At 39.8% G+C, this 26,470-nt stretch overlaps 1 protein-coding gene across 1 annotated transcript in view; it reads left to right on the forward strand.

The window, feature by feature from the left end:
• Positions 1 to 23,454, forward strand: part of TBCA (tubulin folding cofactor A) — a 52,320-nt gene extending 28,866 nt beyond the window's left edge. The window contains exons 2-4 of the mRNA XM_065407053.1: positions 4,973 to 5,078; positions 20,966 to 21,052; positions 22,758 to 23,454. Coding sequence (XP_065263125.1) covers positions 4,973 to 5,078; positions 20,966 to 21,052; positions 22,758 to 22,838 — 274 coding nt within the window. The 3' untranslated portion in view covers positions 22,839 to 23,454. The remainder of the gene's footprint in view (positions 1 to 4,972; positions 5,079 to 20,965; positions 21,053 to 22,757) is intronic.
• The last annotated feature ends 3,016 nt before the right edge of the window (positions 23,455 to 26,470 follow it).

Raw genomic sequence — 26,470 nt, forward strand, 5'->3', positions numbered from 1 at the left:
GGGTTTTTCAGTTGTGCTTATATGATTGGAGAAACAAACCTTTTTATTTGCTAAGAGAGGGCTTGTATGGCTATAGTTTGTAAAGTCCATGATTCTAGAGTTGATTTATGAATATAAACATTAGTTGATTGTCACTTATGTTTTCATACATAACAAGCTTAAGTTAGCTTTTTTAGCTAATACAGACAAATTCTAAAGTGTTCGTTTTAGTGGTGCAGTTGAGTTTAATTGTAACAATAATACTTAGACATTTCATTTTAATAAGTTTAAATATTTTACATCAAACAACCTGTTAAGAATTTGGGTACAGTAATTCAAAAGTCAACTATCTCACAGTTAATTACACAGTTAATGACAGGAAAAATTAACTTTTTTTAGGAAACTTAACAAACAAAAGAATATGATTGCCTTGACCTAAAGCATTCCATCCTGATCATAAAGTTATCCAGTCCTTTATAAAATTGTACTTTTTGATGCTGATGCCAGGTCCAGAACTGGTGTTTAGAAAGGTTTACTGCTACTCCAAAGTATTTGTGACCCTATCAGGCCATTCAGTTTACCTTCTTTCATCTTTTCCCCTAACATGATTTTTAGCCGTCACTATTTTGACAAAGTAATACAGGTAAATATTATAATGGAAGTTTTGATCGGTACATTAATGTTGGTTAAGGGTGTGGGTTTTTATGATATTTCTATACCAGCAAAAGCCCTAATACATGTTATTCAAATCTCTAGTATCCATACAAATCCTTCTGAGCAGTTGGTGTCTGAATTTGCTCAATAATAGCCAGTTTTGATCAGCCAGCTGGCCAGCCAGATAAGTCCACTTTTACTTTATTTACTGGTGCTAATGGGAGTTTGTGGTACATAGTTTTTGGCAGCACACTGGGTTATTTTATGTTGAGAACATATCGCAAACTAGAAGGAATTCTATTAAACTGGAATCTTTTTTAGTGCTATAGTTGTTGGACTTGAATTTACTCGAGGTGATCTTAAGGGTTTGCTGGAAAAGGGGGATTATATCAAAGAGCACCCAGTTTCCAAATCTTGGTCCAGTGTTAAGGCTAAAAAGTGGGTGTGTTGTCTCCTTTTGAAAAAACAGATTTTAAGAAAATTTCCCATATGCTGGTGCTAGTTATCAAGGTTAAATTATGGGTCCACTACTTACCATGATACATACTAGTTCTGGGATTCCGAGTTTGCAAAGGCCCTTTTGGAGCAAACATTTTAAGAACCTTGATACTATGGAGATGCTGTGTTTGGGAAGTTGACTTTGTAATATTATTTTGTGGTCAAATTTGATGTGTGGAATTGCATCTACTCACTTCTGTACTGTGGTGTGAAATGTAACTATGATCTAGAAAAGAGATTCTTGAACTGAAGAATTGGCTGGTCACATGGGCTTGCTCCTCCTGCTAATTTGCACCTACGAAATTGCATTAAAAGAAGATAAAAATATAAGATATTTTCTTAATTTAGTTTTCCATATAAAGCATTGCTGTAATTACCACAGGGAAGGGAGGTCATGTGCAAGACATCTCTGTATTAATATATGGTTCATGCTATCAGAGTCTGAACTCCTAACCTAAATAGTGGAGGTGATTACACTGTCTTTTAAAGTATTATCTACATTAAAATGAGAATTTTAATGCAGGAATGGTGTCCCTAGCCTCTGTTTGCCAGAAGCTGGGAATGAGTGACACGGGATGGATCACTTGATGATTACCTGTTCTGTTCATTCCCTCTGGGGCACCTGGCATTGGCCACTGTCAGAAGACAGGATACTGGGCTAGATGGACCTTTGGTCTGACCCAGTAGGGCCATTCTTATGTAATTACAGTTCTTTGAGTAATTGAACATGTCCATTCTACTTCAGGTGTGGGCATGCTCAGTGCACCAAAGTAGGAGACTTTTTTCCCTTTAGTGGTACCCTGTTGGGGCGGTGCATGTGTCCTCAGCTGCCTCATGCTGCTGTGCAGTGATATAAAGGGTGGCTTCCGATTCTCCTCAGTTACCTCTGACTGCCCATGATCGGTAGTCAGTGTGTGTTTGCTTGCTTTGCAAGTGTTCTGTCTTTCCCAAGAATGATTCTTTATATATACTTAGTGTACTTCTCAGTAGTTAATTAGACCTTTAGTTATTTTATTTAGTTTTGCTTAGATTGTCATTTCGTGCTTGTTCTGGGTGCTGACTGTCAGTACTGAGGCATGCTCAGCCTCCAGGCTTTAAGCCTTGCATCGGCTGCAAGTTTATGCCAATAAGTAACCCTCATTCCAAATGCCGCATGAGGGTCACATCTAGGACCACTGTCAAATCTGTGGACATTTCAAGTCCTGGAGCAAAAAAGATAGGAAGGTGAGGCTTTGTCTCCTTCTCATGAGGCCACCTTGTGTCCACTGTCTGAACTGTCCCACTCAGGGTGGGCACCAAGTACTTCTACGCCAGTTTAGTGAACGTCTGAACATTGCAGCATTTCCCCTTTCCTGGTAGTGAGGAAAAAGCAACAGACAGCATGCCTCAAAGGACCCAACCTCTTCCAAAAGATTGAGGTCCCCAGTACTGTCTACCAGCAAGCAAACTGGAGAGCAGGGCAGAGTAACCTCTGGGAAGAGGTGCTCCCTGGTACTGACTTTGTCTTATTCAGGGTTTTTGACTCTAGCACCAGTGCCTATGTCATTGAGGCCTACACCTGCTATGGTACTGACGACGCCAGAGGCATATGCTGCTGTGCAAGACCTTTTAAGTCTCTTGGTACCAGATTCTCCAGCAGCATAGGAGACAAGTTGTCCAGTACTGATTGATCCTCAGACTTTATCGACATACCTACAAGTAAGGTCAAGCCCTCAGCTCCATGGCAGACTTCAGATTGTCCACTGCATCCTCGCCTGGTGCCTTCCAGAGGCAAAACCAGTATACTCTCCCTGGTACTGACCTCTCTGGAGACACGCCATCGAATCTTGACACCTTATGGTACAGTGCATCTCTGGTCAGGTGACTCTGATTTTTCCTCTGAGGCAGTGGTTTTCAACCTACGGCCCAATTAGCGCACAGCTTTGGCACATGTGACACCCTCAAGGCCATACAGATAGTATTGAATGCGGCCCACAGTGGTAAATAGGTTGAGAACCACTTCTCTAAGGTATGTTCCTATGCCCCTCGCTCCAGGGATAGAAGGCATCACTCCTCTTCCTCCAGAGGATCCTACTCCTGGTACCCAGCAGTGGTCCTATGTTGATCTGGGGACCCGGATCCTTGGGCTAGTAGAGGCCTCCTTATGCAATCTTTTATAAGGGCAAAGTTTACTTTGTCCACATCTGAAATTTGTGACTAAAGTAGCGTTGGAATTCCACCTCAGTCAAGGAATATACTTACTGATTTTCTTTCCTAAGCCCTATTCTCAAAAGGATGGAGAGACTCCATGCCTTGGATGTCAAAAAGGCATTAGCTTTTTACTTGGACAGAACCAGATTGTTGAGATCAGAGGTCCCCAAACTGTGGGGCATGCCCCTCAGGGGTATGCAGAGGAATGTTCGGGGGGGGGGGTAGTATGGCTGGGGCCTGGGCCAGCCCCCATGGGGGTGTGCAGTGAGCACCACCCAGCTCTGGTCCTGACCCTGGCTGCCGACCCCACGCCCGGGGCCCCAGCTACCAGCCCCCTTACCCCTGGCTGCGTCTCCCCCTTCCTGGAACCGCAGCCCAGCTCTGGGGGGGACAGAACAGACGGGTAAGGGGGGGCACAAGGGAAAAAGTTTGGGGACCACTGGTTTAGATAGTCATACCAACTGTTCGTAGCAGTTGCAAACAGGATGAAGGGCCTTACAGTCTCAACACAAAGGAGCTTGTCATGGATTTCTTCCTGCATATGTATGTGTTATGACATTGCCAACGTAACCCCGTCAAGCAAGATGGGAGCACACTTGGCAAGATCTCAAGCAACTTTTGCACCTTTTTTTAGCTCAAGTGCCAATATCAGCCAGTTGTAGGGCTGCAGCTTGGTCATTGGTGAATACATTTACAACTCTTTATGCCATCTCTCAGCATTCCAGAGATGATGTCAAGTTCGGACAAGAAGTCCTTCGGTTCTTGTTCAGGTAGATTCTGAAACCCACCTCTGGTTTGAACTGGTTGTGAGTCACCTGAAGTGGAATGGACATGTGCAATCACTCGAAGAAAAAACTGTTACTAACTAGTTCTGTAACTGGTCTTGGAGATGTGTTGCATGTATCCATTCTATGACCATCCTCCTTCCCCTCTGTATAGGAGTCTCTCAGGTAAGAAGGAACTGAGGGAAGTCAGGTTCCACCCTTTTGTACCGTCCCATAGCAATATGAGTCAGCAGAGGGTGTATGTGCCGCTCCAACAGATACTGCTAAGGAAAAATTTCCGACTCTGGTGCACACACCTGAAGTGGAATGGCCATGCAATGCATCACAAAGAACAACAATTATAGAACAGGTTAGTAATCATTTTTTTTAAATTGTTTCTTGGACTGTTCTGAAAAAGTGTTATCTTTGAGATGCAAACATAGCTTATTATACACTTTGCCTTGTGTAACATATCTGTGCTCAAAACCCACGTGACTTGAATCTGAGCAGTTGTCTTTTGTGACTTGGAATCCATCATTGCAGACCACAAGTGTTTCTCCTCTATCAATAAAGCACGTGGCAGCTTGGAATTTACTACTTCATTTTGTTTGTCTAATATTTGAAACAGAGTAGCAGAATATGTCTTAAGTGAATATTGGTTTAAGTAATCCATGCTATTTAATATAAAGCCGGAATTAAAATAGATATACTTTCTATTATCCACTTGGGTTTAGATCCTTAGTTAAAAGATCAAGAATTTAACTTTTATAAAACTAGTCAGCAGCCTCTTGAAGGCTTGCTGTATTTTTATTTTTGTTGGGTATGATGTCATTTTCCAATTATACAGCTTAATCTCACTTTACTTATCTCATTTGATTTGTTTTCAGGTTGGTAAAAGAGAAAGTTATGTATGAAAAAGAAGCAAAACAGCAAGAAGAAAAAATTGAAAGAATGAAAGCTGAAGCAAGTGAGGATTATGGAATTAAAAAGCAAGTATGTTGTCCTAAAAAAATTTAAAAATATATTTAAAACATTATAACTTATAAAGGAAATTTGAAAGTGACTCTTAATAAAAGAATCTCACACAGCTTTTTCCAAACTCAGGTGATATGAACACTATACTAAAAGTTATCTTAAATATAAAAGGGCAGTATACAAATGTACACAGTTCTTTGCATTTTTAAATATGTTGCTCTTTCCAGAACTGTTGACTCATAAGGAACTCAATCCTGCAAGGTACTGAGTGTTCCTATGAAATGATAAGCATCCTCATCTTTGAGTTGAGGGTGCTCCATACCTTGCAGGAATGCTCAGGGTTGAGCCTGAGGAGGGGTTTCTTGCCTTCTGCTTTCTGAATAGTTTAGGTAAACTAAGGTCATGTTTATGCTAGCGATCTTACAGCAGCACAGCTGTACCAATGCAGCTGCGCCACTGTCAGATTGCTTGTGTAGCCTCTCTATGCTGACAGAAGAGAGCTCTCCTGTTGATATAATAAAACTACCAAACCAAGCAGCGGTAGCTGTGTTGGCAGGAGAAATTATCCTGCCAACGTAGCACTGTGCACATGTGAGCACTTATGCCAGTGAAACTAAGTTGTTCAGGGAGGGAGGGGGGGTGTTTTTCACATCCCATAGCAATTTAAGTGGTAGTGTAGACATGGCCAAAATATTTGAGCACAGTTTTCAATTTACAGTGTTTAGGGGTGATTATACACAGATGAAAGCTTTTAACTTTGAGTGCAGATATACACTAACAACTTAACCAAACTTCAGACAAAAAAGTGAAATAGCCGGGTGCACAGCAATGGACGCACCAATGTACCTGCTGCTATAGAGTTATAGGAGAACCTCCGACAAGCTATATATAGGTACACTATATTTTTGAGATATCCTACCTAATAGTGATGTTTCTGAATTTTGTGTGTTGGAGAGAATGGAGGGAATGGTTTGTGTTCACAGCTATGGAATAAAGTTACCTGCAAAGGGGAGGAAATTGGTATGTACTCCTCGCCCCCCCCCTTTTTTTTTATCCTATGAATTAAGGCCTGCAGATTTGTTTTGTTTTAAAATGCAGAATTTTTTCTGCTTGCTTTTACTTTAGAAATAATAGGAATACAGAGTTTGGTTTTATGGGTACTTCTGGGATATTCAATGTGGACTGAGCTTTCTCAACTTCTAACTGAATGTGTTGAACTTTTAACAGGTTTTTTTCCTCCCAAGCATTTCTTAGGTATTTGCTGTTCAATAGATCTCTCTCTCTCTCTCACACTCACACACACCCTTTAAACAGTCTGAATTAAAATCACTTTCAGTCTTAATCAGGCTTCACTTGCATTGTCTCTGGTGTTATAAACCTACCAGTTCTCCAGTTATCCTTCATCTTCCTGGACAAATGGAAGAATAAATGAGACCTTGAGTGTCTACTGTAACAAAAAACAAGCAGAAAAAATCTTTAAAAACCAACAAAAAACATCCCTTCTTGCTGCCTTTATTCATCATAAAAGGCACAAGTCCAACTCTGTGTGTGTGTGTGTGTGTGTGTTTGTTTGTGTGTTTGTGTGTTTGTGTGTTTGTTTGTTTTCTCTCTCCTTTCCAGGTTATTTTAAAAGAAATATTTAGAATTTGGAAGACATTGCAGCCATTTACTCATACCACCATAAGAAGTATGATCTCACTGCCTCTGATCACTGATAGGGGTTTTTAGGTTCTACTGAAATAGAAATGAGAATAGTTTCTTTAAAGATTCATTGACACTAATTGGAACCAGTAAATGCAATCCTGATGCTCAGTCCCAATTCATCAGATTATTTGAGAGCATCAAGGAATTTTCTCACCTACTCTTCAGAAATTGTCATAATTGACAATAATAGCCTTTGAAGCTCTTGCAGTAAAGAGAATGGTAAAGCAGTACTTTGAGGATGTCTTCTGAGGAACCAGTGACAACAGTTTTTAAATGAATGGCCTCCATCACTCTGTGGGTATGTCTGCATGGCTTCTGGGAGCGAGTCTTGCAGCCCAGGTCGACAGACTTGTGCTTGAGGAACTTGGGCTAGCGTGCCAAAAATAGCTGTGGAGACATTGCTTTGATGTTTGAGATTGAGCTCTGAAGCCCATCCAGGGTTTCAGAGCCTGAGCTCCAGCCCAAGCCATAAAATCCATGTTGCTGTTCTTAGCACACTAGTATGATGAGCCCAAATAACACAGGTCTTTTGATCCAGGCTGCAAGATGTGCACCCAGAAGCTGTGTAGATATACCTTGTAAGGGTCTCAGTACACTATGAAAACGGCTGCAATTTGGTTCCTTAGATATCCTCTTCACACAGCTGCTTTAGTGTTCTTTTTTGGTATATACTTACAGCTCTGACAGTTTCCAGAGTGCAAGGAATTTTTAAGTTCTGAAAGACTAGGATGCTGAGCAGAGTGAGTGTGCTTGCTTGTCCCACCAATCACTTAATTTCAAGATACTTCTAGTAGTGGAAAACTTGTTCCAGAATATATGTGGGATGGGATTTACATATTTAAAAGACTTCAAGAAAATTCTGTTTAGTTACATAGTTAAGAACTGGAATTAATTATTTAACTATAATAAATAGTTTGAGAATTTAGCTCTGTCTTTAATATTTATACATAAGCATACAGGCAAGTCTCGGCAAAGCAGATTTTGCAGCTCCTGGCATGGTTTCTGCCATCACAATGAGGCTTGTGTCTTGGTTACACTCTTCTGGCCTTCCTCTAGAGGTGCAACAAACAGTCCAGGATCTCCCATTTGAAGGGCCATCGCTCTGCTCAGAAAAAAACCTGATGAGATTCTGTACAGTCTCAAAGACTCTAGAGCAGGGGTTGGCAAACTTTCAGAAGTGGTGTGCCGAGTCTTCATTGATTCACTCTAATTTAAGATTTCGCTTGCCAGTAATGCATTTTAACGTTTTTAGAAGGTCTCTTTCTATAAGTCTATAATATATAACTAAACTATTGTATGTAAAGTAAATAAGGTTTTTTAAATGTTTAAGAAGCTTCATTTAAAATTAAATTAAAATGCAGAGCCCCCCAGACTGGTGGCCAGGACCCGGGCAGTGTGAGTGCCACTGAAAATCAGCTCGCATGCTGCCTTTGGCACACGTGCCATAGGTTGCCTACCCCTGCTTTAGAGTATCCCTGAAACCCCTGGGCATTCACACCCCTGCAGTGAAATAAAAGGCATTCCATCATCACCAGTCACAGCATTCTCAGGGATTTGCCTATCAAGCCCAGGACCTGCCAAGGAGAACTAACAGAGGTTACAAAGTTGCCTACCACCACCCTCTACTTCTGGAGCAGCCTGTTCTTCAAGGCAGGTGGCATCCTCCAAGAGCTCACTTTGATGAGTTGGTCAAGAGCAGACTGCCAGCTCTAAGAGGGCCATCCTTGTCTTCCCCAATTTTTGCAAACCACCTGTCTCACTTCTGTCATATGGGGGCCCACATCACAATAGATGGGTGGGTCCTAAACATGGTGGAAATCTGATATACACTCCAATTTATCCCCCCCCCCCCCATCTCCCTTCTCTGTTACTCTTCAGAGATCTCTCTCATGACAGTGTTACTGCAAGAGATACAATTGCTCTCAATTATTCCAGATTAGCTTTCATGAGAAGACAAGCCCTTTGAGAAGCTGGTGTTCATGTCCTTTATCCAACAAGTTCTGCTCCTCATAATCTCGTACTTGAGTCTCTCATGTTTCGCTAGGATTGGGCAGAATCCTTTTGTTTTCACTAGTCACCACTAAAAGTGGAACAGATTCACTAATCAAGATACAGATTCCTGAAAATTAAAATGTGGAAGACCAGAATTAACTATACTTTTAGTTACTGAAGCCGTTTTTTTGTGGAACAGGACTTCAAACATGAAAGATACTAAGTCTAAACACTTCAATGTTTGTTTAATGTTGAGTATTCCCCAAGTAATATTACTTATCTTTTTTTTTTAATGGCTCAAGTAGTAGTTTTTAATCAAATTTCTTTGTTTTTTAAAATTTCATGTTGGATTGAATACACAAAGTTTCAGACTCTTCTCATAAAACAGACACAAATAAGATTAGGTGGAACTTTTAGTTTCATTCCAGTCTGATTACTTTCAAAATCTTTAGGGTTTTCTCATAAGAATAGATGACCTCTGTTTAATAATCTGAATTCTATAGTTCTAGTTATCTATATAAAAAGCCAGTTAAGTTGCTAATAAAGGGTTTGGCACACTTGTTTGTGCATTTGGAGAGTTTAACTAATGAGCACAAATCAGTCTCCTTTAAAGGCTAGCTTCTTGTATTTGTATCTGTGTTCTCTAGAATAATACTCCTGACATGCAGGTGATATTAAACATGCTGCTTTCAGCTTTGTGGGTTTTTTTCTAATGTCCTTTTTGAAAGAAGCTTATTGAGGAGAAATTATTGTAATCCTTGCTACGGCTTTCTTTTTTCCTTTTTTTTTTTTTTAAAGAGTTTCATTTTCACTTGGTCAAAGATATAAATACCTTTTTGTATTCTAGACTATGCTCTCTATGCTGAGGATTTAAAATAATTGCTTAGTAGTTGGAATACATTAACATGGAAACTCCCATTTAGTAAGAAGATTCAACAATTGACATTAACAATTGCTGGAGGGAAATTCTCTTGTAGTTGGGCTCACCATTCCTCTGCTCTACAGAAAGAGGCTGTATCAGACCTTTCAGGCACGGGGTAGTGACTTGACTCTATATGGGAAACCTGCCAGTTCTGTTCTGTCTGCAGTCTTGGCACAGACATTTATTTTTCCTGACTTTCTGCCTTCTGCAAAACTGAAGGAAATCTCCATAATTAATCCTAATGCCTTTTCTTTAATCAGATTGCTCACTTTTTTAACCAAATCATATGTTGGGCTGAGTGAGGGCTCTTGCCCCATATCCTGCAAGTTTCTCTCTGCCTGAAAACCGAAGGATGACAGATAATTCCACAAAAAAGAGCTGAGGAGGAGAGTGTGCAGCCAGTACTGTCAAGGCTGAGCCAACCTTGTTGGTTGACCAATGCTTGTTTTGTCAGAACTGAACTGGCACCACTTTCCAAATGGGTTCCCTTTTATGTATGATTTTTCTGCCAGTTGTCTGCCCATGTGACAGTGTTTCCATCCAAAGCAATTCATATTCTTTTCAAGTAAAATTTTGAGAGCTGTTGTGTAGAAAATGCTGCCTGTTGATTGATAGTTTTCTATGGGCAGTGATTGCATTATCCAGTCATCCTTACGAAAGTTATCAAAATAAAGGGCAAGAATTGTGTTTATAATACAAATGACTTAATTCTAAAATTAAGGGGAGGATTGAATTAGCCAGTGACTGGATTAAGGGAAGGCACTAGTAATGAATTTTGCTTCTCCCCCCGCAAGAGTAGTATCTACACTCTTAAATCTCTGCACTAGCTCTGTCTCCCCAGCTGGCAAAGAAGAAAACCTACAGTCCCAGATTATCATAAAACTCCTAGGCAGCAAACCATTTTCCAGAAAGGACAAAATAACCTTTTGCTTCTGCCTCCTGAAATGATCTGCCATGTACCAATCAATTGGTCCTCAGCTAGAGCAACTGCAAGGGTTGAAAAAGTTGGAAATACTGAAGCAGTTAGGTGAAGAGGAAGTCAAGTAGGTGTCTATCATCTTTCTTCCTCCCTCAGGCTCTCCACTCCTTTTCTACACAATGCTTGATATAAGTGGTTGAAACCTTTAAGTTCCACACTCTGAAATAATAAGCTGACATGAAAGAGAACTGATTCTCTGCACTGAGAAAAGAATGTATCCCAACACTTTCCAGAAATTTTTCTTCACACCTCCCAAGAGTAAAGAGAGTCACGTAGTGTTCTGTGCAATTTATTCCTCAATTAAAGGGGGAATTACCAGCGGTTTAGTATAATTCAAGCCTTTTCCAGGCCAGCTATGTTGTTTTTAAAAAACAGTTAAATAGAAATTTGCAATAAACTGGAAACCTATTTTACGAATTTGAGTTAGTAGATTTATAGGTTATTGATATTAAGGAAAAGCTCATCTTTTTATCCAGCTCAATTACAGTAAAACATATTTGCTTTTGTCCCCACCCCCATCGATTCATTGCCTCTTCTAATCTGGCTGAGGAAAACCACTCTTTCAAATGTACCTTTTTATTTTCAATTTTGTAACCGGCAAAGAGCAAGTGGTCATGGGGTCCTTCTTTAGTAGTTTTGTTTTTGTTTTTTGTAGCCTAAAACTACCAAGGATCGACTCGCTCACCTAAGTAATTCTGATACTATTTTTGGGAAGGTGTATTCGGATGGTTCTTTTATCTTCTCACTATCCCAGATTAAGTGATCTAAGGCTCAGTCACTTTTTCAGAGGTGAACTCCACTATGAAATAAAGACACCTTCCTGATTAACAAATCTCTGCTTTCTTGGCCCCATCTTCTTTTCCCTGTGCACCTTATCCTTGTGTGCAGTGTTGTTGTAGGCACATTGGTTCCCAGGATATTAGATACACAAGGTGGGTGGGGTAATATCTTTTATTGGACTGACTTCTGTTGGTGAGAGAGAAAAGCTTTTGAGCTTACATACAGCTAGTCTTCAAGACCTGAAGAACCTCTGTGTAAGCCCAAAAGCTTGTCTCCCACCAACATAAATTGGTTCAGTAAAATATGTTACCACACCGACCTTGTCACCTTATCAGCGGCATGCTATGTTTGAAATCTTAAATCCAGAGTAGGTGAAAGATGGCAGGATGATCATTTTTAACCTTTCACATACTGATAAATTCTTCTTCGAGGGGTGTCCCTTTGGGTGCTCAACTTTAGGTGAATCTATGAGAGACCATCCCTGCCACCCTCAGAGGAAATCAGTCCTCAAAAAAGGTGGGGAAAAAAGCAGGCAACAAATTCCCCTTCCAGGGAACCAGCCAAAAAGAAGCAATCCCTGATTCATTCGACACACTTGATACCAACTGCGGCGTGGATGAGCACCTACAAGTCAACAGGATCTTACGGTACTACTGATACTGTGAAAGCCAAAGACCTTAAGCAGGCTGGCTCTGAGAGGAGTGACAGAGAGAAGCCTTCCTCCTCCTCCTCCTCCTCAGTACCGATGGAACCTCTTAAACATCTGGCACCAAGAAGTTCAACATCGCTACAGTCTATAGTGCCATCTACTGGTCCCCTAATGCATAGCACAGCGACATCAGCTATGACAGCAGTACTGTCTACAACACCATCCTCTGTATCGAGGCTTGCGGCACCACGTCAGTTTCTTCATCGCAAGGACTTGCTAGTCTATGCAACACCAGAATCTCCTCTTCTTCATATTGATGTTACTCCAGCATGCTCAGTACCATGCCAATCTATATCACCACTGAGATCAGCCCCTCTTTTTTCCAGCGATGAGGATGAAGAGGAAGGGGACCACTCCTCACCCATTTGCATGACCACCAGACCAGGTCCACCAGAGCAATCTGGGTATCAGCCAAGTGACATCCATGGATGCCACCACCAATGCCATTCCCACCGCAATGGCCTTATTGAAATCCATGGCCTCCATACAGCCACCAGTACTCTAGGCCTTCCAGCACCTACAGGGAGAGGAGGTGGTGCTCCTCATCAGCCTCAGTAGGTACAGCCTCCGGAGGAGACTTTTGAAGAATGGGAGGAAGCTTTGGAACGGGAAGTCACCCCTCGAATCAATCTGCCTTCATCCTCCCCAGACAAAGCAGTCATGCCTCCACCACTTTGACTTTAAACAGTTCCAGGAGCTATTTAAAAGAATTGCTGACTCGCTCAAAATACCCTTGGAAGAAGTTGCAGAGTCTCAACGTAAACTGTTGGATATTTTACAGACATAAACATCAAAGATTATGCTCCCTATAAATGAGGCACTTGTGGACCCAGCCAAGATAATCTGGCAGACCTCTGCAGCAATACCACCCACTTGTAAAAGAGCAGTCAAAAAGTATTACGTCCCTTCTAAGGCTATAGATTTTTTTGTTCTCCCATCCCCCACCAAATTCCTTGGTGGTAGAGGCCATGAATAAAGACAACACCACTCCAGAATCACCCCATACAATAAGGACTGGAAACAGTTAGTTAGACCTCTTTGGGCACAAAGCCTGTTTGTCAGGAATTAAGCAATTCAGAATCACCAATTACAAAGCTTTGATGGCCAAATATAACCACACAAATTATGTCTAAGATTTCTAAGTCTAAGATTCTAAGATGTCCAAATTTATTGACTGTATCCCAGATGACAAAAAAGACCACCACCTTGCACGGACGGTCTTATAAGCTTCGTTGGACGTGGCAGACACAGCCACACGATCCATTACCACTGCTTAAGTTATGCGATGGACTTCGTGATGCCACCTCTCTGGGTTTCCCAAGAAGGTCCCATCTACTGTTAAGGATCCTCCCTTTGAGTGCCAGCAATTGTTCACGGCCAAAACTGATTAATCCCTCCACGCCCTAAAGGATTCCAGGGCAACTCTTCGGTCTTTACGCATTTACACACCTGCACAAAGAAGGAAACCGGGGAAATACCAGTCAAGGCCTGCCCCCATATGTCCAGCCACAGAGACAATATGACTTACAAAAATGGAGACAGAGGCCTAAGAGACATAGACCAGTCCCATCTCAGCCATCAAGATCCCAACAACCCTCCTTGAAATAGCAATTTTGAGGCTTTGCTCAAGGGCCGGAGATGCCGTCCCCATTTCCAAGCGCTGGAACCATCAACAATCATCCATCCTTTCGGAGACCGCCTGATCCCATTCCACCCAGTATGGCAGACCATCACCTTGGACAAATGAATATTAGAAATTTATAAACATTGGTTACTCAGTCCCATTTACCTCTGCGCCCTCTCTCCCCCTCCCCCACCACCCCATTCTCCCTACCTCCTTGTCCCTGTTCAGGGACCCTTCTCAGAAGCACCTTCTACAAAATAAATCACCTACTGCACTTGTGTCAATACTGATTCTACCACACCCAACACAGAGGGGGAGAGGCTTTTATTCCCACTACTACTTAACTCAGAAAAAGAGCAGGGAATGGAGGCCCATTTTTGACCTAAGGAAACTCCACATGTTCAATGATTGAGGATGGTCACGTTAGCAGCTATAATCCAAGCACTGGAACGGGGACTGTTTCTCGGCCCTCAACCTCCCGGATGGATATTTCCATATCTCCATACACCCAGTGCACTGCCTTTTGGTCGCTCTATGGTGCCCCCGATGTTCTCCAAGGTTCTCGCGGTCATGGTGGCCCACCTCTGCAAGCAAGGAGTCATGATATTCTCCTACTTAGACCGCTGTCTACTCAAAGCCCTTTCTCAGGAAGATGTTGTAGACGCTACTCAAAGGATAATGGTTCTCTTCTCTCAACTAGGACTAAAAATCAACATGTAAAAATCAACGCTGACACCCGTTCAAAAACTAGAGTTCATTGGGGTCCACCTGGATGCGCTGGAGGCCGAAGCCTCGTTACCACTACACAGATTTGTCACCCTTGATCACCACAGCACAAACCAGCCTACAGATATCAGCCAGGACCTGTCTCCAACTATTAAGTCATATGGCAGCAACCATGTTCGTTGTAATGGACCGTGAATTTGATAGGGCCGTACATATTGTGTATGCTTACTCTGACTACGTTGTGCTCACCTCCAATATCTGTTTCTGAAATGCTTTGTTTCCCATTTCACAATCCAGTCTATTGTATAACCTTGCTTTGTAAACTTGAGATCCAGTAAAGATGTTTTGTTTTTGTTTTTTCCCCATCATCAAAGCTTTGTCCATGACAATTTTTTTCTTTTGACATCTTTTCATTTTGCGCTAAGAGCACTGATCTAAAAAATGGTTGCTTCTTTTATGTACATAACCACCCTTTGTGGTAGATCCCTTTTTATGTTTGCCTGTACACTTATAAATAAATCTGGTTTGTTTATCCAAGTATTCTTTGTGCCTCAACAAGCATTTTTAATCCGATACACTGTGGTTCTTTCCATGCTTAATACTTTCATTCGGGCATCACATTTTTCAATAACCCCGCAGATATAAATTGTTCTTTGCAAAGTCAGGTCAGTTTCTCATGATGGTACAGAAAAGGGCTACTAAGATGATCAGAGGAAGACAAGACTCTTAAGAACTTGGCTTGTTTAGCCTAACCAAAAGAAGGCTGAGGGGAGATATGATTGCTCTCTATAAATACACCAGAGGAATAAATACTAGGGAGGGAGAGGAGTTATTTAACTTAAGGGCCAATGCAGGCACAAGAACAAATGGATATAAATTGGCCATCAACAAGTTCAGGCTTGAAATTAGACAAAGATTTCTAGCCATCTGTGATAAATGAAGGGTGGGGATAGCTCCCTTTTATGAACACCCAGCCAGCCAGTTAGCTACACAATCCCTGTTAGTAGCGGTTCTCTACTTGCTTTACCTGTAAAGCGTTAACAAGTCCACAGGTAAAAGGAAGGAAGTTGGGCACCTGACCAAAAGAGCCAATGGGAGGGCTAGAACTTTTTAAAATTGGGGAAAAAAACTTTCCCTTTGTCTGTCTGTCTCTGCTCTCTGGAGAGAGGGGACAGAGCAAAACAGGGCTGAAGCTATGCTGTAAAAAGCTGTGAACCAGGTATGAAAATCACCAGATCATACCTAAAACTACTCAATTTGAAACCCCAGATATGTAAGTAGATCAGAAAATGTCTAGAAAGACTCGATTAGGTTCATCTCTTATTTCTATAAAGCCTGTGGACTCCTCTGGGCTGACCCCCAAATGCTTTTGTTTTGCTTGCAACCATTAAACTAGACCTCAAGAAAACCATTCTTGATGCTTAATTATTATATTTGCTCTTTTTAAATCTAGCAATAGCCCAAGTTTCAGATGTATTTTCTTTCTTTTTGTTTTTAATAAAATTTACCTTTTTTTAAGAACAGGATTGGGTTTTTTTGTGCATATGTGGTTTAATTAGCTGGTGGCAACAGCTGATTTCCTTTGTTTTTCTTTCTCAGCTCTTCCCCAGAGGGGGGGATGAAAGGGCTGAGGATACCCCACAAGGAGGAATTCCCAAGTGTGCCTTCCTGGGTAAAAAGGGTTTATTTGCATTTGGGTGGTTTCAGCATCTACACATCCAAGGTCAGAGAAAAGCTGTAACCTTGGGAGTTTAATACCAGCCTGGAGTGGCCAGTACAGGCGAGTCTCACCTTACGCGCATTTAACATGCACGAATTCAGCTTTGCGCGGTTGGCAAAACCAAAAAAAAAAGAGAGAGAGAGAAAAATAACAATTTAAATACTGTACCTGTAGTGCGGGCGATTCCGCCCGCCATTACACTCAATGTAATTTTGACTATACGCAATTTTCACTTTACGTACTGACAGTGGAACGTAACCCCAGCATAAGATGAGACTCGCCTGTATTAATTTTTAGAATCCTTGCAGGCCCCCACCTTCTGTACTCAAAGTGCCAGAGTGGGGAATCAGCCTTGACACCATCAGAGGAGTGAAATTCTGGAACAGACTTCCATGGGGAGCAGTGGGGGCAAAAAACCTAACTGACTTCAAGACTGAGCTTGATAAGTTTATGGAGGGGATGGTCTAATGAAACTGAAACTGCCTGTAATGGCATCTAGTTGATCTGCGACTGCTAGCAACAAATATTTCCAACGGCTGGTGATGGGACACTAGATAGAGAGGGCTCTGAGTTACTACAGAGAATTCTTTCCCAAGTGTCTGGCTGGTGAGTCTTGCCCCCATGCTCGAGGATTAACGATCACCATATTGGCGGTCAGGAAGAAATTTTCCCACAGGTCAAATTGGCAGAGACAACTGGGTTTTTTTATTTTGCATGGGGCACTTGCAGGTTTAAACTAGTGTAAATGGCAGATTCTCTGTAACTTGAAGTCTTTGAATCATGATCTGAGGACTTCAGTAGCTCAGCCAGAGGTTGTGAGCCAGGAGTGGTGGATGAGGTTCTGTGGCCTGCAATGTGCAGGACATCAGACTAGATGATCATGGTGGTCCCTTATGACCTTAAAGTCTATGATAACCAAAAATAATTTAGCCTGGGATTTTCAAAGGAGTGTATTAGAATTGGGTACCCTTTGACTTTCAGATTTCAATGAGATTTGGACATCCCAGCTTCAGTTACTAAATTAATCTAACTGTTCAGACTTATGCAATTAAGCTTTATTATGAAGGTTTGTAACAGTGATCAATGTTCTCACTGTGCAGCTGTTGTAAAGAAAATGTTAGTTTTCCAAGTAACATTCTTGTGTGAATCAGTGTTCCCAGAATTTCTGAAGGACTGTCTCCACAGTTGTCTTCAGGTTTCCTTTGTCACTGGGCCTGTTATATATAACTATGTAGAATTTCACCCCCTTTCAATTTCTATTTAGTATCACTTCTTCCCAAGAAATTTTGGAACAGACTGGATTAAAAAATCCAATTTTATTTAAATTGGATTTTTGATTTAAATACTTTTTTATTTTTAAAAATAAAAATGTGCAGTTTAAGTTGAAATTGACAGCCTGTGTTAAAGGTCTAAACTTTATTAATCATAATTTAACAAAATAGTAAGCAGTAGAAGTTTGCTGCCAAAGTTTTAAAGAAAGTTAAACCACTGAACTGGTGGAAGTCACTGGCTAAGCTGTTGAAACCAGTGTTTGTTGAAATGCTAACACAGCTTTCAACTTCCATTTGCAGGTACGAAGAGAATATTTTCTTCATTTCAGTTTATTCAATTAGATGGCTATAGTTTATTCAAAGTTAATAAACCAATTGGGGGTTGAAAAAGCAGGAAGAATCGTGTTTGTTCTTCCAATCTATGAATAAAACAAAGTATGAGGATGAGATCTATTAGTTCTAAAATCTTGAAGGATGTGGTGACCAGAAACAATCAGTTCAGTAACTAAATATGTCACTAGTTTTTAAATGGTGACAGGTTTCAGAGTGGTAGCCGTGTTAGTCTGTATCAGCAAAAACAAAGAGGAGTCCTTGTGGCACCTTGCAGACTCCTCATTGTTTTTAAATGCAAATCATGCTTTGATAAACTTGCATAAAAAACGACATCCAGCACGTTTTAGGCAGTTTCATTTAACTAATAAAAAATAATTAATTTTTACATTTAATTGAATACCCATTTTCATCCAAATAGAGCTCGACAGAGTAGAATAATCATCTAATAAATAGAAAATAGTGCATGATGCATTTGCTAACATCATAAAATTAAAATGTAAGAATCTATATGTATATTAAGCTGTGTAATTGCTTAAATAAATTTGTATAGATATTATATATCCTCCTGGTTAGCAAAAAGAAGTACCAAATTTACTGCAATGGCTATATTTAATTACAAATTGATGTGTTTTAATGATTACCAACCAGTGAGGATCAACCTTTCCTTAGGAAAATAACTAAAGTATAGGGCAAAGCATAAGTAAACTCTATGATTTAAATCAAGATTTTCTGTTTGCTGGTTTAAATTGGTGATTTAATCACCGATCACTTTGATTTAAATCAATCTACAATGATTTGGAGGCACTGCAACCACCTCTACAGTTCTCAGCCAGCTTTCCTCCCATACTGAAGGACTCCTGTGGCTTCATATGCCCCTTTGATGAAGGCCACAGAAGAAGCCAGGATTAGCGCTGTAGAGTTTCTAGATTCTAAGTCAGTGCTTAAATCTTTTTTTCTCTGATAGCTGTTCAGTGGCCTGTATAAAATGAATTGGTCTCTTCTCCATATCATCTACCTGCATGATAGTGTACAACTTTTTAATAGTACCAACAGAGGTCAGTGATTGACTGACTGGGCCTGGTGATCAGACTATTCTTGCTTCTGCAGGTGTTCTTTCCAGAATAGAGGTAAGCATATAAATGTGGTGGATTATCAGTCACTTCTACTACGTATGCTGTACGTGGTCTGTGAATAAATTTAGATTTCAGGGTTGTCAATTTAGGGTCGTTTAATGGATAGTAAATTCATCCTAACTTTTTAAAAATCCCAGTACCTCTTCTACTTAAACCTAAATGCTGCAAATGTTGAATTTTTCTGTAGAACCATTAAAATAATTATGCAGTCTCCTTAGGGCCATTTTTTCTTTTATAAAAGTGGTGATCTTGCTATTGAGAATCTCAACTTTTGAATTTCTTGCCATTGTATTTTAAATTTGTCACCTTTTAATGTTTCATTAAAGTAGAAAGGTTGTCTCTTAATTTCTCATAATGGAAGCTGAAGACTGAATTGGAAACTTTTTTTTCCCCATTAGACCCATTTTTATCTAAAATGGTTATATAGGCTCCAGACTAGCAAAGAACTTAAGCACAAATATAACTTTAAGCCCAAGAGCAGTCCCATTGAATTCTATGGGACATCATTTGTGTGCTTAAAGGTATTCATTTACTCAAGTGCTTTGCTGGTCTGGGGCCTTAATGCATGTGAGCTTGTGAAGACAGACAGACACACATACACATATTCTCCCCTCCTTTTGAATATATAATTTCATTAATACTAGTTTGTGTGTAATGACATTGAAGGGAGAAAATATCCTTTTGCGTGAAAGAATGCGGTGAGGAATTAAAAGTATAAGCTTTACACTGCAGGTTATCCACGTTTCACACTTTGATTTGCTAATTGATTTTCATTTCTAAATAGATTTGATACATTGAAGAACAGTGCTGCACACCCCTTTTTTTTCAGTGTATAGATTTCAGGTCCACAAATATTCCATGAAATATAAGTGGGTTTTCTGTATAATTCTGAAGTTTGTTTCCTGTAGGTGTAGGCAAGATGTTCAGATTCAGTGGGGTGCCAGTTTGGTAATTTTGCTCAAAGTGCATGGTGAGACTAATCTTTCTCCTAAAATGAAGCAGAAGGATAAGTAATAACTTTTTATGCATGATAAGCATCAAAAATATGAGCCTGCTGGTCTATGCTTTTCATTTTTCTTTGCCTTTGTCTTTCAGTCAGTACCTCCTGCAGTGTGCACACAATGTGATCAATAACTCAATAACTTTTTTCATGCAGTAATTATCTCTATGTGGTATTATCTGAACACTGTTTTTCTTTATTACCCAAAAGATGCAGGAGATATTTATATAACCAGCTGATCCCATTTTGGATGAAGCTACTTCATGACAGCAGGGAAAATAGTTTATTTTAAATAGTCTTTTTTAACAAACGTATATGGAAAGCTTTTACCAGCTAATTCTTTCTTCAGTTGGAAAAAATTTATTCTAAAAGACTTTGTTAATTACACTTATAATTACACTTTGCCAAATTTAATTATACTATATGTATAATATGTAGGACATGGAAATGCCATATAAAAATCATTTTCTTAGGGTACGTCTTCACTACCCGCCATATTGGCGGGTAGCAATTGATTTATCCGGGATCAATATATCGCGTCTCGTTAAGACGCGATATATCGATCCCCGAACGCGCTCACCGTCGACTCCGGAACTCCACCAGAGCGAGCGGCGGTAGCGCAGTCGACAGGGGAGCCGCGGCTGTCGATCTCGCACCGTGTGGACCCCAGGTAATTCGAGCCAAGATACTTCGACTTCAGCTATGCTATTCGCGTAGCTGAAGTTGCGTATCTTGGATCGATCCCTTCCCCTCCCCCCCCCAGTGTAGACCAGCCCTTATATATGCTTTAATTTACTCAGTACGAGTGTTAAGCAATTATATCTGTTAAATAAGATGTAAGGTAGTGTCAACATGAAACGATCTGTATTTTCTGTGAGGTAGCTGTTTTAAATATCTTTGAAAATAGTTTTGACAACTATTTTAGATAAGAATGAGCTTTGTGTGTGCTCTAAAATAAATTTATTCAATACTGAAATGTTCTTCATTTGTTTTATGGGCTTCTCTTTCACAGATTGAGATCTTGCAAGAATCTCGAATGATGATTCCAGATTGCCAACGCAGATTAGAAGCTGCGCATGCAGATCTTAGTCAACTATTAGTAAGTATAGCGCAAAATAACTCTTACCTTGAGTATTTCATGTCTTCTGGCCACAAAGACTTAGAAAGCCAGGTTCTTTCATTGATGGTGTTGTACTAGCAAATTATTTAGCCCTCAGTGTAATAGTATAATGAAACTGACTAAGATTGAACACTTTCTACTTTGTATATGGTATCTTGTATAGTATTTTGTGTATATTTCCACGATTAGTATTATGTAACACAATAGTTGATTTCAGAATGTGCATAGATAAGTGAATACAAAACAATACAATCAGTAGTATGTTTCAATAAACGGAAGTTGAGAAACACGGAAACGGGACATGCACCTAGTGGACACTTAAATATTGCGATATTAAAGTGGAGTCCTTTGTTTTGCAAGTTATATTACCATACCACTTAATCTCTTTAGGTGAATTCAGGTTTACAGTTGGAACATTCTGCTTGCTTTGATTATTTGGTCATTAAAAATAATCACAGTATCTTAAGATAAGTAGTTAGCTTGATTTCAGTGGAACTATTTGCATATGAGTAGGGGTGATATAGAAATTTAGGGCCCAAACCAGCTTTACTTAGCTCTGAGGTCACAGGATTACATTAAAAAGCTGACAGTTTCTTTACCAGCAGTCTTGTTACCCATGTAGATTTAAACATTACTGTGAAGCGTAACTATACAATGGGATTTAAGCATCTTACCACATGCAGCGAGTGAAGGAGAGATGACCTGGTAGAATTCCCCTCTGCTGATCTCCATTAAGCTGCCAGCATTAGAGCCTGATTCTGCAAGATGCTGAATGACCTCAACTCCTGTTAACTTCAAGGGGAGTTGAAAGGCTCTTCAGATTTTCCATGAGGTGCTCTGCGCTTTGCAGGATCAGACTGTTAGACTTCAGCTTTTTGCAGGTCCATAGTGGTCTTCAGATTGTTTACGTGAAGGGGTTGGCATAATTCACTGATTAGTCATTGCTACTGTTCCCTAAATTGAGAAGGCAAACAAACAGATAAGTTATTTTAATCAAGAGACTTGAAATTTTTAAATAAATCCAAAACTTAATAATACTGAAAAGTTCTGAAAAGTCATTTTCCCCTCCCAGTATACTTGCATAGTTCCCATTAAAGTGAACTTGGAAGAAGAATCTCTTTTTAAATGGACAACCTCAAAGAAGGTTAAGTCTTCCTAAATGTTAGTCTTACCTCTGTTGCCATTTCTGCCAACTTTTGTGTGGGCTGCATTTTGGTTTAAATATTCCTTTAATTGAACAACATATAAAAAATTCAAATAATTCAGACTTGGTACTTCTAAATTTGACATGTGCATGATTTAACTGTTTTACTCACTATAAGAGGGGACGTGGGAACTACCTAAATTTCTCTAAAACCAATGTATTCAATATTGAAATGCCCTTCATGTTTCATGGACTTCCCCTTTACCTAGGATGGCACCCGAAGTTTAAACGAGCCACATGATGTTGGACAAAATCTTAGACCTGATTTTAAAAAATATGGAGGAAAAAAAATGCTAAACTAGCTGGCTCTAAGGAGCTAATCCATTGATGCAAGGGATATTATTACATCTAACACTCAGCACTAAAAAATGGAATTTTAATATAACATCTCAGTTATTTCATTGAAAGCATGTCCACGTTATTTTCAAAGTACTTAAAAGCTGTATAAAGAAATCTAATTTTAATTTCATTGAATTTCAGGAAAATGAAAAAGAGTTGGAAGAAGCTGAAGAATATAAAGATGCACGTTCAATACTGGAGTCAGTGAAGTTGGAGGCCTAGATGTTCTTCAGTACTGTCTTTATGCATTAGCCTGGGTCCATTCCACACTTTTTGTTTGATCACTTCTGTATTATTTAAAGTAGTGTAAGAATGATGACTTGCTGAGATTCCCTTTATGCAATTGCAAATGACTGGCCTCTCTCTAACTTGGAGACATCAAATAAATGACTGATACATTTTTGGTTTTTATATTTTGCCTATAGATAGAACACTTAATTGACTCAAAGTATCAAATTGCAAAAAAACAACCGGTGTCTTTGAGATAAAGCTAGGAATTTACTAGTTGGTGAGGATGAGTTTTGTGTAACAACTTAGTCAGCATCTTTAGGATAATAATAAAGTATGTGAGGAATGTGATGACAGCAGATATTTCCAAAACTACTTATGGTGGAAAGTATTTGCCTTAACAAATTTCTGTTCTAACAGGAAACAGTTTAAAGCAATTAAGCCTGCATATTCTAACAGGACACTTGTAAAGTGTAGTATGTTGTATATTTTTACAAACTTGTGTTGTGTATATGTAACTAACTTCTCAAATAGATAAGTTCTTATTTTAAAGTACAGTACTAACTAGAAATGGGCCTAAGACATTAAATAAAGATCTGATTCCAAACCACCTTTAAGTAGAGTGCGTTCATATCTGAGTTCTAGTTCAGGCATAACCAGAATGAAATAGCCTTTGCGAGGAGCAATATGGTAAATGGCCAGTATTTTCCCCACTATTTGCACCTGCAAAAAATTGTCAACTGGAACCTACTCACAGAAGTTTTGAAGTGAACCTTTTTCTTCAGGGTGCAGCTATGCCCCTTTGCTAGCTCTTGACAGAATAAAGTGATTTATTGGATACAGGCCAGGATCTGGATACTGTGAGGGAACTAATGGAGTAGTGTTTGGTCTGCATGCAAGAGTATTTAAATTTGTACAAAACCTGTGGTTCTTTTGGGACAACTCATCTGAAAAATAAGCTGTGGGCTCTTCTGGCAAGCAAAGTTTTGCATGTTAACTTACTTAGTATGAGAATTTTTGGCATGTACTTTAAGGGCAACAAAGTACTGTGTATCCTTCTGGTGCTATATAAATATTCCAATAAGCTTTTACTTAAAGAGCCTGGCTTTGAATAGGACCTCATCCTGGCAAGTCAAAATGGTAGGCATCAGCTGTCACGTAAGTATATAGTTACCTGATTTGTGGGTGTAGTCAGATAATTAGTTGTCTAAACGACATCAATTGCAGACAAATGCATTTTCCAAACCATAGTTGCAATATATAGTCTGCTTCTCCGAATTGGGGCCTAATTTTTGCACATTTCTTAGTTTGGTAGAACAGAAATTAACTATCTTTAACCCATTTCAACCAAATAATACAGTTAATTTGTTATACCATTTCTGTACAGTAGTTAACTATGCACTAATGGCTCTTCTAAACTTTCAAAAAGTCTGTTTAGCATGCCATTCTGTCTCTGGCACATTTTCTCTTGTTTTAGAATTTAATCTACTCCTGCTACTACTTCCTCCTATGTCAGAAGTGTACCTGTCATACCATTTTGATGTAGTGGTGGTGGTTTGATGTCAAGGAAGTATTATTTCTGACTGAAGAATGAGCAGCAAATAGCTGTAGCTATAGAAAAGTGACATACAGAAAATAAGGCCTAAGCAGGATTTCCTAAATTAAATTAAGTTAAAATTTCCTCCCACAGACTTCTGCCTGAGACATTGGTTCATCTAATTTAAATTACATACTGTTTTCAGAAGTTTATAATCTGCCCCATAACGTGCTCCAGTCTACACAAAAGACAACCATGAAGAGGATATTCCTTGGCCAACATTCTGACCATTACCCTCTTATCTGATTCCTTTTCTGTTGATTTTTTTTTTTTTTGGTTCGGAAAGCCTATAACTGGTCGGTCTCTCTCTCTCTCTCTCTCTCTTTCTGCTGTCCTATCTGCTCTGTGAGCAGTACTCACCCTTACATATGTCCATTTCTCCCACCAATGTCTCCATGTTGACTTTTAGCATGAATGCCTTTCCTGAGCTGGTCAATAAAGCAACTATCCTCTACTCATTTCAATCTCTCTTGCAGATCCACTGTTACTACAATACTGTTAAGAAATTTCCTGACTGGTTGTCAACTGACTGAAGTGTTTATTTCATGGAGAGATGGACTAAAGGAAACTCAAACCAACACTGGGCATTGGTGTAGGGAAGGCAAGAGGACTAAACTGTAAAGGGAGGATAGAGAATTTATTGTGAGTAACTTAAAAATATAGCTAGTAAGACACGTGCCTATCACTCTGATCACTTTACGTGCCTGTTTTATATCACTATCCTACCAGCATCTCTTTTGTCTTTTTAGATTGCATGCTCTTGAGTTCAGGGACTCTGAAAAGTATGTGGTGGACTTTCATTCTGCCAACTCTGGCCATATAGCAAACTGGAGTAACTATTTTAGATTAAAGTGAAATGCCACCTAATTTTTTTATTCTAGAAGTCATCAGGTCATTCACAGAACCACTAAATTTCCTCCCAGTTCAATTTGTGCATGGTCAGTGGGTTCTCGGCCATTCTTACCATTGCTCGTCAAATTCCTGGATGTTTTCTAAAGCCTGATTCCAATACAGCAAACTAACTGTATAGAGTCAATGACCTTTGCCTTTAGGAAAGGGGATGGAGAAGAACACCTTTCTTCTGGTAGCCTTGGAATGCATAATAGAGTATCTTTCTCCCTTAGAATTGTGACCAGCTGCCATGCATACTGAGCACAAGAGGTCTGAAGATCTGAGAGTCAATAGCTGTGGAGGTTAACGTTGGCTGAATCAATCTCTTACTCATTCCTATCATTGCTGCATATAATACTACCTACTTGCATGTTTAGTTTTAATGACAAGACAATAGTCAAAGGCCCTCTACATTGCTGGAGACAGACAATGGTGGTCACCAGAAAAAAATAGGACCAGGAGGAATTCCACACCAATAGAAGCTTCCAAATTGATGCCAGGTCCTCAATGTAGGAAACTGTGGAAGATATCTCTGCAGATTACTGGTTCAAAGGAACAGAGAGATGTATAGAACCTATCCGTGGATGGTTGTTCAGCACAACCTGCAAGAAAATCAAGCTTGCCCACAAAAAGATCTCCAACCAGCCAAGGAAGACTGACTCTCTATTGTGAATATAGAATCCCCAACAAGGAAAGAATATCCTGCCAGTGACAGGCAGACAATAGCACTGTGTGCTGTCTTCCTTGAGCCAAGCCATCAGACATTACTCAAAGATTGGATAGGCTTCTGAAGTAGACATGCAATGATCCAATAGTGATGGTTCATATCGGCACTGACATTGCATTGCAGGATCTCTCTCAGATTATAGATGACTTCACGGAACATGGACATGCTGCTTCAGCATGCTTTCAAGTGATTGCAGATCTTTTCTGCCTCGCAAGCAAAGGAAGGCAGAAGATTATGGAAGTAAACCACTGGCTAGGTAAATTTTGGAGGATTTGGGTTCTTGGAACTTTGGTCCACCTTCCATGGGGGCGGTACAGTTTGGTCTCCAAGGAACCAGCCTTCTCCTGGGTAGTTAGAAGGGCATTCAATAACAAAATGAGAAGGGAGAATGAAGCACTGGGCAAAATATCA

This window comes from Emys orbicularis, chromosome 6 (genome assembly GCF_028017835.1).
Source record: "Emys orbicularis isolate rEmyOrb1 chromosome 6, rEmyOrb1.hap1, whole genome shotgun sequence".
NCBI lineage: Eukaryota > Metazoa > Chordata > Testudines > Emydidae > Emys > Emys orbicularis.